This window comes from Strongylocentrotus purpuratus, unplaced genomic scaffold (genome assembly GCF_000002235.5).
Source record: "Strongylocentrotus purpuratus isolate Spur 01 unplaced genomic scaffold, Spur_5.0 spur5_scaffold_17, whole genome shotgun sequence".
In the NCBI taxonomy this organism is placed as follows: domain Eukaryota; kingdom Metazoa; phylum Echinodermata; class Echinoidea; order Camarodonta; family Strongylocentrotidae; genus Strongylocentrotus; species Strongylocentrotus purpuratus.
Window position 1 is genome coordinate 17,226,668 of NW_022145602.1, and position 14,381 is coordinate 17,241,048.

General features: G+C 38.5%; 1 protein-coding gene across 1 annotated transcript; it reads left to right on the forward strand.

Moving 5' to 3' along the window:
• Positions 1-532: 532 nt before the first annotated feature.
• LOC105441554 (ankyrin-3-like) lies at positions 533-13,915 on the forward strand. The gene is made up of 11 exons (XM_030988265.1): positions 533-740; positions 1,851-4,123; positions 4,689-4,892; positions 5,173-5,330; positions 6,476-6,510; positions 7,184-7,522; positions 8,550-8,797; positions 9,835-9,963; positions 11,460-11,622; positions 12,879-12,924; positions 13,558-13,915. The coding sequence occupies exons 1-11, from the start codon at positions 533-535 to the stop codon at positions 13,913-13,915; spliced, it is 4,161 nt and encodes a 1,386-aa protein (XP_030844125.1).
• The last annotated feature ends 466 nt before the right edge of the window (positions 13,916-14,381 follow it).

The following is a 14,381-nucleotide window of genomic DNA, read 5'->3' on the forward strand; positions in this document are numbered from 1 at the left end:
TAGGCATAGTCTCTACCATCCTATCAAGGTCGGTGTACTCTTCGTTTGACAAAATCACCATGTGTAACCGTCCAGGCGCCAATTTCTGGTCCGTTTTAATGCCTTTCCGTATTCATTCGTATCTTCACTATCCTAGATCCTACAGACTTCTTACATATTTTTCTAGATAGTCCAAAGGATTTTCTTTCATCTGCGACGTGTAACCTATTTGAAATTAATATAGAAATCAACTCCGTCAAAAATTGCATAAATTCTATAATTATTGACCTCTAAAAAAACTGCTAATTGCCATAAAAATATGAACCTCACCACTAACCAATTTTGCAAAAAGAAAATTGAAAATATTCATTTTTTCTAGGTGTTTTGGTGATTAACTGATGACAGTTTCCAGCTTTCACTAGGAATGTGGCAGAAGAAAGAGAAGATACAGCATGTAGATAAATTTAAGAACAGCCTTAAAAGATTTTGATAAATTCAAGAACTTGTACAGTACTTTAAGAGCCAGGAGAACGACACCTAGCTTTCACTAAGAATGTGGAAGAAGTTTTTCAAAAAGTCGGTCAGTCGTAAAGGCAACGCCAAAAGTCTGATCCACGGAGACAAAAAGGAAGGAAATGAACAAGATTGCCGTATTGGTGATTTGCAGAGTGCACTAAGCAGTGCTGTGCAGAATGGACAACTTGACCTCATCCAAAAACCAATCGGTAAAGGAGCCGAGGTGAATAACAGCGGAAATGACGGTTTGACCCCATTACATTATGCTGCTCAAAATAGTCATCCTGATGTCACCAAATATCTCATCAGTCAAGGAGCCCAGGTGAATAAAGTTCAAAATGACGATTGGACTGCATTACATCAAGCTTCACAATATGGTCATCTTGATGTCGTCAAAGAATTAATCAGTCAAGGTGCTGAGGTGAATAAAGTCGAAAAGAACGGGTGGATCGCTTTACATTTGGCAGCACAAAATGGCCATCCTGACGTCACCAAATATCTCATCAGTCAAGGAGCCCAGGTGAATAACAGTTCAAATGACGGTTTGACCCCATTACATTTGGCAGCACAGAATGGTCACCCTGATGTCACCAAATATCTCATCAGCCAAGGTGCTGAGGTGAATAAAGTTGAAAACGACGGTTGGACTGCATTACATCAAGCTTCAGTGAATGGTCATCTTGATGTCGTCAAAGAATTAATCAGTCAAGGTGCTGAGGTGAATAAAGTTGAAAACGACGGTTGGACTGCATTACATCAAGCTTCAGTGAATGGTCATCTTGATGTCGTCAAAGAATTAATCAGTCAAGGTGCTGAGGTGAATGAAGTTGAAAAGGACGGATGGATCGCTTTACATTTTGCAGCACAGAATGGTCATCCTGATGTCACCAAATATCTCATCAGTCAAGGAGCCCAGGTTAATTACATCGCAAATGACGGTTTGACCCCATTACATTTGGCAGTACTAAATGGTCATCCTGATGTTACCAAATATCTCATCAGTCAAGGAGCCCAGGTGAATAACAGTTCAAATGACGGTTTGACCCCATTACATTTGGCAGCACAGAATGGTCATCCTGATGTCACCAAATATCTCATCAGTCAAGGAGCCCAGGTTAATTACATCGCAAATGACGGTTTGACCCCATTACATTTGGCAGTACTAAATGGTCATCCTGATGTTACCAAATATCTCATCAGTCAAGGAGCCCAGGTGAATAACAGTTCAAATGACGGTTTGACCCCATTACATTTGGCAGCACAGAATGGTCACCCTGATGTCACCAAATATCACATCAGTCAAGGTGCTGAGGTGAATAAAGTTGAAAACGACGGTTGGACTGCATTACATCAAGCTTCAGTGAATGGTCATCTTGATGTCGTCAAAGAATTAATCAGTCAAGGTGCTGAGGTGAATGAAGTTGAAAAGGACGGATGGATCGCTTTACATTTGGCAGCACAGAATGGTCATCCTGATGTCACCAAATATCTCATCAGTCAAGGAGCCCAGGTTAATTACATCGCAAATGACGGTTTGACCCCATTACATTTGGCAGTACTAAATGGTCATCCTGATGTTACCAAATATCTCATCAGTCAAGGAGCCCAGGTGAATAACAGCAAAAATGACGGTTTCACCTTATTGAATTTGGCAGCACAGAATGGTCATCCTGATGTCATTAAATATCTCATTAGTCAAGGAGCCGAGGTGAATAACCGCGAAATTGACGGTTGCACTGCATTGCATCAAGCTTCACAATATGGTCATCTTGATGTCGTCAAAGAATTAATCAGTCAAGGTGCTGAGGTGAATGAAGTTGAAAAGGACGGATGGATCGCTTTACATTTGGCAGCACAGAATGGCCATCCTGACGTCACCAAATATCTCATCAGTCAAGGTGCTGAGGTGAATAAAGGTGGTAATTATGGTTTGACCCCTTTACATATAGCTGCAATGAATGGTCATCCTGATGTCACCAGGTACCTGATCAGACTAGGAGCTGATGTTGATAAGGCTTGTGACAGAGGATGGTCAGCCTTAAACCTTGCCACAGCTGCTGGTCATGTTCGTGTTTCAAGTGCTTTGCTTAGTCAACAAGCTGAGCTGACCACATCAAATATGATTCATTGGACGGAGTTACATACCTTTGCAGAGACAGGCGATCTTGATGCCATAAAAGATCATGTCAGTCAAGGAGCCGAGCTGGATGAAGCTGGTTCTTTTGGTTGGACAGCCTTACATATTGCAGCAAGTAATGGACACCTTGGTATGACAAAATATTTGCTAAGTCAAGGAGCTGATGTGAATTATAGCAACGACTTTGGTAGGTGTGCCTTGCATAGTGCCTCAGAGAAAGGGAATTTGGATGTCGTGGAATATCTGATCAGTGAAGGGGCCGATATGAACAAAGGAAATGACCTTGGAGTGACTGCCCTACAGTTTGCATCAGAGTCTGGCCATTTAGATATCGTCAAATCCCTAATCAGCCATGGAGCTGAGGCAGATAATTGCGACGCAGATGGAATCACTGCTCTCCACTATGCTATATGTGCTCGTAAGATCGACATTACGAAGTATCTGCTTAGCCAAGGCTCTAAACTAAATAAGAGAAGTGTGCGTGACTCTGTCATCTTAAAATTTGATGGACAGTATGGTCACTATGATGTTGTGCGATGTATGCAGAGTAATGTAGGTCGTACAGATAGCAGACTCGTTGATTCTTTCACTGTCTTTAGAGGTGCTCCAGAAGGTGATCTTGGAAGAAGCAAATATCAAGATGGCGATGAGAAAAAGACAGTTCAAGGTGGAATGGTTATGGTGCTTATGTCACTTATATCGTCTGATCTTGACATTCAAGATATTCTTGCAAGTCAAGGAAGCAGAACAGTTGAACTCACATCATTACAATATGCTGTAGAAGGTGGCTGTCTTGCTGTTGTTCGGTATCTGATGAGCCAAGGAGCTGATGTGAACGAAAGCAATAATATTGACTGGAGTGCTCTTCACTTTGGTGCGCAAAAGGGGCATCTTGATATTGTAGATTATCTACTTGGACAAGGAGCTGAAGTAGCCAAAGGAGACATTGATGATATCTCGCCTTTGCATGTTGCTGCATTTGTTGGCCATTGTGACGTTACCGAGCATTTGCTTAGGCAAGGAGCAGAGGTCAACGGAGCCACCAAGGAGAAAGGTTCTACAGCCCTACATGTCGGAGTGCAGAATGGTCATCTCGATATCACAAGATGCTTGCTCAACCACGGAGCCGAAATTGATGCGACAGACAATGACGGTTGGACTCCCTTGCACATTGCTGCTCAGAATGGTCACATCGATGTAATGAAGTGTCTACTTCAGCAATTTGCAGATGTAAGCAAAGTTACCAAGAAGGGATCATCTGCATTACATTTATCTGCTGCAAATGGACACACCGATGTCACAAGATGTCTATTGGAGCACGGAGCTGAATTTAATTTGATTAAAACTGGTCAGACTGCGTTGCCACTCGCTGCAGAACAAGACCAAGTGCATGGGACAAGTCCAGATACGTGGTGTGCTGAAGAGCAGAAACATCCTTCTTTCCCAAATGGCCATGCAAATACTGAGGGTTTAACAGAAGATGGGAAGAAGGTATTTAATCAAGTATTCCTATATGTTTCATATGAAAAAAATATCATACAGTTTATCAATATTCTTGCAAGTATTAAAATCATATCAATATAATTTGAAAAGGGTTAGCAAATTTTAAGCCTTAATAATCCTGTGAAAACTTTCTTGTGAAGGTATATAAATTGTCTGAATCATGAAAAAGGTTGAAATGATTCCACGAGGACTTCTCAAAACTTATTTTGTACCAGTGCATAAACATGTAAGTCAAAGCTGTCTTAGTGGCCACCTGTCTATGAAAGCCACCTGTGTATCGTGGCAGTTTATTTTGCCTCCCTCGAGAATGAAATGTGTGTTTGAGAACCTCTCTACAAAGGCCATCTGTCAACAGTGACCACTTTTTTGGGGGTTTCCCATGGGTGACCTTTACAGACAGATTTGACTGTATAATATTTGTTTAAATGTTAATATCTGTATAAATGTAAGTCTATTCGGTGATGAAAGATATGGAAAACTAGAAAAGAAACTGCTTTATAAAAAGCTGTTTTGTTTGTAGATTCTTAATTCTTGAGGATGGTGTTTTACACAGGTTGTTGGACAACATTCTGAGAAAGGCTGCACACCAGTTCATTTAGCCACGCAAAATGGCTACACCTCCATCATCGAGACATTAGTTTCTCATGGCGCCGATCTCAACATCCAGTCCATCGACGGACAGACCTGTCTTCACGAAGCCATCAGACGTTGTGGTAGGAAGGACAGCAAAGTTGAAGCAACACCACCACTCCAAAAGGTAAGATGATGAACTCTAGGACACACTGTGCCTGGGATTGTACAACTCTTGTTCTTCTAACAATTGCTATGAAGTAATTTCCTACACTAACCGGATTGCTTACTTACAATGGGATGTAATTGGAATCATGCCATTCACACGTTAGTGACGACGACTTTTAACAATGAATGAGTTAGAAAAACACAACTATTGTTTAGAATTATGAACCTGTGGATAAATCTTCAGAAACACAAAGGCCTCCTAAAGTATAAACAATATTTTCTCTGTATAATTGTTCTAGATCTCTGAAGAGTTCTATCAGAATGAGTTGTCTGCCAAGAAGGCCTTGGTCTTCTTTCTCTTGGACCACGGAGCAAAGCCGGACATCAAGGATAACCATGGCAACCTACCAGTCCACTATGCCAAGGATGAAATCATTCGCCAGATGATATTCTCAAGGTAGGGAAGCATTATATTAACATGGTCATTTGGAACAAATATAGAAACGGTGTCATAGTACTTGACTTGGAATGCCAAAGGTCGTCGGTTCTTTATATTCTCTGCATGGCATGCATGTCCTTGGGCAAGGCATGTTTATCTACAATGCCCTCTCCACCCAGGTATTAAATGTGTACCTGCCACGATGTGAACACCAATGTCATTTGATTAGCATGCACATACCAGTATAAAAGTGTGACTGGCTAAACGGCTCCCCATGGAGTGGAGAGTGCACTGTAAAGTGCAGAATCATTATAGAGTCCAGGGACTAGTTGATCATACTGTAACAACTTAAGTCAGGTACATTGTAAATGATAAAGTGCTTTATAAAATACAGTTATTATTATCTCTTCTTTTAAATGAAAATGATTAACGTGGCTTTCTTAAATTCGGATTTGGGTTTCCAGCCGAGTTATAAATACGGTTGCTACCAGGTTTTGAAATTAAATTATGCGGATGAAACAGGGCAATTCCACCTGGGACACATTCATTAAAAATTGTTCAAATTAAATTTAACCAAATATGAATACTAGTATACAAAGAGGATTGCACAAATGTTCAGTAACTTCATTGAAAACATTTTAAGAATTTAGTCAGATAAATTTTGGCAATTTGAAACATAAATTATGCTGAATTCTGTTTAAAATTCAAATGCTTATTTTCTTCAGAAAGTTGAGTCTTTATTTGAAAAAAATGTATGAAAAAAAGCTTTTGAAAGCTAATTGTCCCATACATTCCATATGTCCCATTTTGTCATGACCATGTCTTAAAATTGTACTCTAAACTAGTTAGTAGATATTGTAAAACTATAGAATAAACCACTTCAATACTGGATATGTGTTCATGAATGTATGTGGTCAATATTCATTTATGCACTAACAGTATATTCTATTGTACACAGGTGGAAGAATTCTTTTCAAGAGGGCAAACAAAAGGTAGTTGTGAATCACCTCCATTAATTTAGCAGTGATTATCCTGAATTACAGAAAGTGGGACTTCTCCATTAGTAAAAGATCTGTGAATATTTAATCAAATCCCTTTGCTTGCACAAGAATATTCTGAAGTTAATATCATTTTTCTTTGTTGTCATTTGCATAAATTCCCAGGTCTCCTGCCATGGACATCATCAGAGCTTATCGAGGTAACACTCTCTGATAAATAAATAATAAGACATAGATTATCATAAACAAGTAATGATAGATATATAATTCATAAGGTTCTCCAATTTTTTTTTATTGACACGGGTGCATTATGAAAACAAGATGTGAACAAGAAATCTTTTATTCAGGGCAATTGCCAAATTTATTTTCAGAAGTACAAATTTCATATTTAAAAGAGAAATGAATGACGAGGTGATCAGTTTTATTGTTTAACTAAATTTCCATAATGCTTAAGGGGACTTTTATTTTTATTTTGTGGCCACATAGGAGAAAGTTAGGTTCTGGTGAAGATAAAGAATAAGTTGTAATCTTTCCCATGTTTTTTGTGTGTTTTCTTTATTACATTTTGGGGGAACATACATATTTTAAATATTCCCTAAAAAGTATTGCTCTGCAAATGCCCTTATATTTGAAGTATGACGAGAAATACTTTAAAAGTTTGGACCAAACTTTTGAGCCACGTGTTTGCATTGTGCAGTTCCCTATACCCATACCCAGATAGAGTGATTTGCTTTTCATTTTGATCACTCCAAAACTTTATTGATTCTTATGTTAAACATAGTCGACCTCTCCCAATTGCTTCTGGGTATGGAAAGGTACTCAACTTTATCTTTAAACCCTTATCACTCTCTCTTTGATTATTTTTATTTGCAGCAGGAAAGACGGCGCCTCCAGTGGTCAACGCCGTCTCTGTTCAGGTCGGATATGAAGGTAAAGAGCTCAAACTGCAACACCATGGCATTGCAATGTCTATCCCACCTGGAGCTGTCGAACGGAATGAATCTTGCAAGGTCACTCTCACCCTTGTGAGGGACCTCTTCAGTGTTGACATCCAAGATGACACACCAATGGCTGCATACGGGATCAGGTGTGACCCACCAAACATGGTCTTCCACCAGCCTGTTAAGATCATGATACCACATTCCACCATATTCATCAACCCTGAGCAAGTGATACCAGACATCGTCTCACATATTTGGGATGCAAGAAAGGGTATGTTATTTGGTTTATTAAAATATCCATTGTTTTAACGTTTATATTAGAAATCTTGTTTCCAAAACTAAACTACTTTAAACCATTATTTTCCTTCTGGTTATACCAAAGGGATCCCGATCTTCAAGCCAAGTGTTAGAGAAACATAAACAAGAATCATGTGAATGCTCAGATGAACCAGCTGAGTTTTCACCTTTCACCTTTTAAACAGTGGTCTAATACTACCTTATTGTTTGCTATGATTGTGTCCAAAATCGGGTTAAAATAGGGATGTTATTCTGAGGTTTCGGTTTGTTTAAGCTGAACATGGTCTTAGACTCAGGGCTTGATTTCGGGGACTAAATGAGTAGATACGGACCAAAATATCTCTTGAAAACACATTGTAAATTTAAATCTTCATAGACTGAAGCGGGACTGAAAGAATTGTTAATATGTCATATTGATATTGTATTAATGATAACTGTTGAAAGGATGACCTTAAAATGGCTACCAAGCATATTCAGAATATGTAAAACATATCATCCAAAACGTATGATTTAAAGAGAAGGTTGAGTTCTGGTTAAGATTAAAGTTAATTTGTGATTTTTCTCATTCTTCATATGTCATTTTGGAAATATACCATAGTAGAAAAGTCTCCTGAAAAGGATTGCATCAGAATACTTTCTTATTCAAAATGTGGTGAAAAATAACTATCAAATTGTATCCAAACACTTGTGTTAAGTACCGTGTACACATTTTCTGTGTGTGGTGCATGTGATCTTATGGAAAACTGAGTCAATTTATTTTCATGTAAATCAATAAAAAAACGTCACAAGGCACATCAGATTTTATTAACATCATAAACTACTTTTTGAAGTTGCTTTCAGACAGTTTCTTTCACAATGTAATTGCATGACAAGTACTCAGCTTTATCTTTAAAGTCATCATCCTTTCAAACAAGAATCTTTTTTCGTAATAGGGCTATCCTGGGTTTCATGTTGCTCAAATGCTCATTAAAGAATGTTTGACATTGTGGCTCAAATTATAGGTTTACCAAGAGTTTCGAGGACAAAATCATCTGATGCACCTGACAAATTGCCGTTCTGCAAAGTCCTGGAGAGACATCTTGAGCTGCACATCGATCACTGTGCCGAGTGGTGGGTTCTTATCCCTCTTGAACAACAGATCATCCAGCTTCAATTCATGTGTACCCCATACGTACCGGACAAGATTGAACGAGGCAAAGAGTTTGATGTTCATCTCCACCTGAATGCAGATATCCCGGGCATAGAAATGGTCGGTTAGAAATACTTCGGTTCAACTCGGTTCACTTTTATTCTCTCTCGTTCCCTTCAGATCTCTTCCCAGGGAGCATGCTCATATGGGTCACATGTACATTGGGTTTCAATATGGGTCCCACATGGGTCTGCCCATATAGACTCCATATATGATATTGCACCTAACATTCGTATGGGACACATATGGGCCATCCCAGGTGGCACATATGGGTTCGTCCCAGGTGGGCATAATGTGCACTATCCCATATGGGCATCAAAGGGTGGGGGTTCCCATATAGCCCTCTCTTTGAAATTCCCATATGTGCCCCATATAAGTTTGCACTACAGATTCATATGGGACCTATATGGGCAACCCCATTTTGCCCATATGATTATTCCTTCATCTTCTTGTAATTTTCAAAGGGCTATACAGCCTGTCACTAAGATCTGTATATGGATTACCAGTTGTGTATTGCAGCAGTATATGCAAGCACACTAAAATCCGGAGTTACACCGTACTCTCTGTGAGAGTGTAAACTAGCTTGCATAGGGTGTGACTCTCCTACACGCGGGCTTCCAGACTAATTATCAGCGGAGCAAATGTTGGCCCACCGTTATTATAAAAATGCATGTAGATACATTGGGTCGTCATGTAGGTTGTAGATATTACATATAACTTTTGTAGAAACTGACATGGAAATATATTTTTTGGGTCTTATTAAGGGGTTACTGTTGCCTAATTGAAGAACAATGTGTGACAAGTTGAGCCCTTCAGAAATAATGCTAATACTATATATGCATTTATAACACACACAGAACAATAAATTGATTAAATCTACAGGTAGAGAAAGTCCAATTTTAGATAAACAGATAAATATCCAGGTGTGTTTTGGATTGTTTTGCGGATTCTAATTTCCTCAGTTAAGAGAAAGTGAGTTCAAGAGAACAGGTGCCGTTTTGGCGACAAATCTGTCTCCGTAGCTGTCCTAAAAAAGTTCATGAATAAGATTCGGTGGTAGATGAATTCTAATGTTCTGTTTCTTTTCTTTTAAATAGGAAGTACAAAAGGAGGAGAAGCAGAGTTCATACCACAATGCACATCGCTCCTTTCCGATCTCTATCGAAGCTAAATCCGGTGACATTTCAGTGACTTGTGACGGTGAAGGCAAGATGAGCAACACTAAGGTATGAAAACACAATTGACCCCACCCCAAATATGATGCTCGACAATAGATGGCAACCTTCCTCTTACAATGTGCTGGTCAGCACATGCGCATATACGATACTGGGGAAGACGATAAGACAAGGTTACTTCTGGCTTCCATAGAGAATGTACAGCAGTGTCAACTAATTCCTTATTTTACTAAACTACTGTTCAGGTTTAATAACCCCCCTCCCCCCCCCCGCTCATTTGATGAGATCTATGTAGGCCCCATCATAATCCGTTACTGATAGTTTTGAAACTTTAATTTCTATCGGACTTTCCAGTTCCCGACCCCGCTTTGTATTTGTGTTGGAACCGGACGTACCTTTGCCCAATATACCCATGCCCAGTGCTGCTCTCTAACCAGATACCGTAGTCGCAGTAGCGAGAATTTACATGCGCCAATACAGTGAAACCTATACGCAAAGCTGTATACAAAGCCTACCTGACTATAAAGATCCTATGTGGTGTTTTTCTCTAAAGTTATTTCCTATTGAAACCTGTTCTAAAGCAATCTGTCTCTAAAGACCATCTGCCATTGAAGACTACTTTTCTTGCCCCCTTTGAACATTTTTTATATTTAGGTTTCATTGTATTAGGACCGTTCAAGGGAGACAGATAGGTGGTCTCTATGTACATATTCTTTTTATAGTACACAATGACAAACGTTATTCAAGGGAAACGGATAATGTGGTCTATATGGACAGGTGGTCATTCAATGTACAATTGGTTGCTAAAGTACGTTTTATTCTATTAATTTTTTTTTTCTGTAGTAAAATCACTTTGACCATAAACAAAATAGTCCCTTGAGAAGTCCCATTTTTTTATTTTAACACATGTTAATTTGTTACTTAAAGATACATTTTAATGTAAAACTTTGATTGTTCCCCTCCACATGAAACGAGAATTTTTTTTCTCGAAAAATGCCCGGTAACATTTGTTCCCCTTTACTGGCAGTCAACCATCTTTTAATGATCGTCAATACTACTGGGCCAGAAGGGATTAGACCACACAACCAGGTCACTGACAGGTGGCTATCTCATTAACTCAGCTCTCAACTAACATAAGAAAAAGAGGATCATGGGGGACCAACAGGCACCGATTGGGGAGGTTTTCTATATAGAGGGAGCAAGTAGTTACAAGTAGGACAGTGGGGTTTTAAAACCTTTAACCGGCTCTTCTCCTTTCAACGGCTCTTTTCCTTTCCAATTTTACCTTAAAATTTCATTTGATAGCTAACTGCATAGAATAAAATACAGTCAAATCTGCCTCAAGCTACCGCTTGCATAGAAAGATCACTTGTGTATGAAGACCACATTTTTTGTTCCCCTTGAATCGTGTTTCTCATCTAACCATGTGTTATAGAAACCTGTACATAAAAACTGCCTGCTCATAAATACCACATTTGTTTCCTTCCCTGGGTGGTCTTAAATTACACGTTTAATTTAATTGTTTGGTTGTATTTTGTTGCCAACAGCTACTTTCTTTGAAGGATATTCACAGCCAAATGAGACACAGCGTATTGCTATCAATTACTCCTGACGAGGGTGATGCAGAATTCTTAGTCATTTACGTGACGATTTCACAGGCTGGAAGACAAGGGATGTCTCGATCGATGGCGTTCGTCATCAGATATACAGGTTTGGTGGACATTTATATTCCCCATGATAGAGCTTGGTGAAAGTCATGTTGATTATTCTGAGAGCTAGAGGATCCGTCTATAAGCTAGCCTTTGTTTCAGACTAAGTTTAAAAATGAAAAAAAACACATGAGGTTTACAAGAGTGGTGTGTGGGGGGGGGGGGGGGGCTCAATAGACCTGCTTACAAATGTATTTCAATTCATGCATGTTTCTTTCCTGAACCCTTTGTTACCAACTATTTGATTCACATGCTATGTAAAATGGATGGAATTCACTTTGCATACATTAGTTGTTGCTATGTTGGGTAAGCCTCTAGCAAGCTATTCAGTCTTCAAGGCCGAAAAAAAATGCAAACAGGTATATTTAATTAATGTTAATTTGAATTCGGAATAGAATTTGTATTTGAATTTTATTTTGGATTTGAATTTAGATTTGGATTTGAATTTGGATTTGGATTTGGATTTGAATTTGGATTTTGGTTTTGAATTTGAAATAGAATTTGAATTTGAATTTCATTTTGGATGTGAATTTGGATTTGGATTTGAATTTGGATTTGGATTTGGATTTTGGATTTTGGATTTTGGTATTGGAATTGGAATTTGGATTGAAATTGGAATTAGAATTAGACTGTCATATTAATAAAGTCATCGAAGTTCATCCGATATCCTTTGGCTAGACATTAATCTATATTAGCCACTCTCCACCAGGTGAAGTAAATAGGTACCCAGTACAAAATAACTCATTGAAAACACTGAGCGCCTGAAGCATAGTATCAGGCTTAAGATAAAATAACAAATTTATATTAAAAATAAGTATTATTAAATACGTATGAGGCTTCCCTGGGTAAATACGACCATATCATAATCACTATTATCATCATTACTGTTGATGGTGGTGTTGTTCTGATCGTTTTTGTTGTTCCTGTTCATATTCCTGTTCGTGCTCTTGCTCTTGCTCCTGCTCTTGCTTTTGTTGTTAAAATGATGATTGTGGCTTTCATTTTGCTAACAAGTAGACTCATGTGACATTAATATTAAATAATAGGATTGCAGGCCCTCCAGAGAAAATAGAATTTATACTGATGAGGCAACATTGGGTCAATAAGATGTATTGTAACTATTATTTGTATTATTATTTATCGTCATTTTTTGTAAAAGTTATTATTATTATTATTATTATTATTATTATTAATGCAATAGAATTCTCCAACACCACTTTGTTTTTCTTTTGAAATTGTGAATTCCTTTTATTGCAGATGACTCGACATGCCAAGTATCTACTGAGCCCTCTTCATTTATTCGGTAAGCTTTCTTTTTGTATGATGCTGTTGTCAGAAATGTATTTTTTATGTATTTACTTTCTTTTTGGTACTTTGATATTTTATATACAAGATACCTCTCAAGTAAAGGACTACATGACATATATCATTTATTAACTTCATCGACACTATACATTTCTTTACTTAATAAAACATGAAATAAGAAATGCCAAAATAGAAAAAGTTTTAAGATTAACCATTTATATATATTGTTTCATGTATTTACTTTCTTTTTGTTACTTTGATATTTTATATACAAAATACCTCTCAAGTAAAGGACTACAGGACATATATCATTCATTAACTTCATCGCCACTATAGATTTATTCATTTTATAAAACATGAAATAAGAAAAGCCAAAATAGAAAAATAAAAGTTTTACAAAGTCTATTCCTATTTTGAAAAGAAATTTGTTTTCAACCCTCCACCTCCCCCTCCGCCCCCCCAAAAAAAATCTTTTTGTGTTACTGCAGTGAAACATAATGTATAAAGACTGTTCAAGGTAGAAAAGAAAAGCGCTCTTTATAGGCAGATGGTCTTTACAGACAGGTTTCAATAGGAAACAGATCTCTCTGTATAGGTGTTGCCAAATCAGATTTGACTGTATATTTTTCAGGGCTGTGGAAGAGCTCTCCGGCAGTGACCTGCCCGACATTGATGTTATCACGATAGCTCAGATGATGACGGTGAACCAGTTCTATGATTTGGGAGTGGCTCTTGGTTTTACCATACAACAGTTGGATGTCATAGAATACAGGAGGTTCCGTGACAGACAGCAGGCCATCTATGACATGCTGGTGACATGGAGAAAGAGACAGGCCTCCGGCCGAGACGCAAAGGACACGCTTCTCTCGCTCATGAAATCTTTGGACACGCCAGCCGAACAGACAGAGATTCCAGGTCAGTTGAATGGCACTTGCTCTTGCATCAATCGCTCTGCGGTAATTTCTTACAATTCTCGCTACCCTAAATAGGTACGAAAATCTCGAAATTCGCGAGACGAGGTAATTTTCACTCTCTCGGGTCGTCACTACAACTTCCGGTATAGAGTCCCATCCCGCTGGCGCTAGCGCCTGTGTTCGCTGTGCAGAGTTTTCACGCACGCTAAAATCGATGCCAATCAGTGTAATTTGTACAGATTATAATATGCAATGGAAAGCTTCGGGCAGAATTAGTGACTTTAGCACAAAAGGCCGTTAAACTCTACCGTGAAAGAGAGGGTTGTGATCACGAACGCCTGCACAGGAAGCTGTAATGTCGAAAAGCTATCCCATAATGCAATGCGCGTTTTCAGGATTTTCCCCGGATCTCGGCAGAATCGCTATTTGGGGTAGCGAGAATTGAATAGCTATTTTCAACCCTGCACCACACTTTGCCTGATACTAATCCTAAATCTATCCTAAAACCCAGTTATAACCCTAAACCTAACCTTAATCCGTA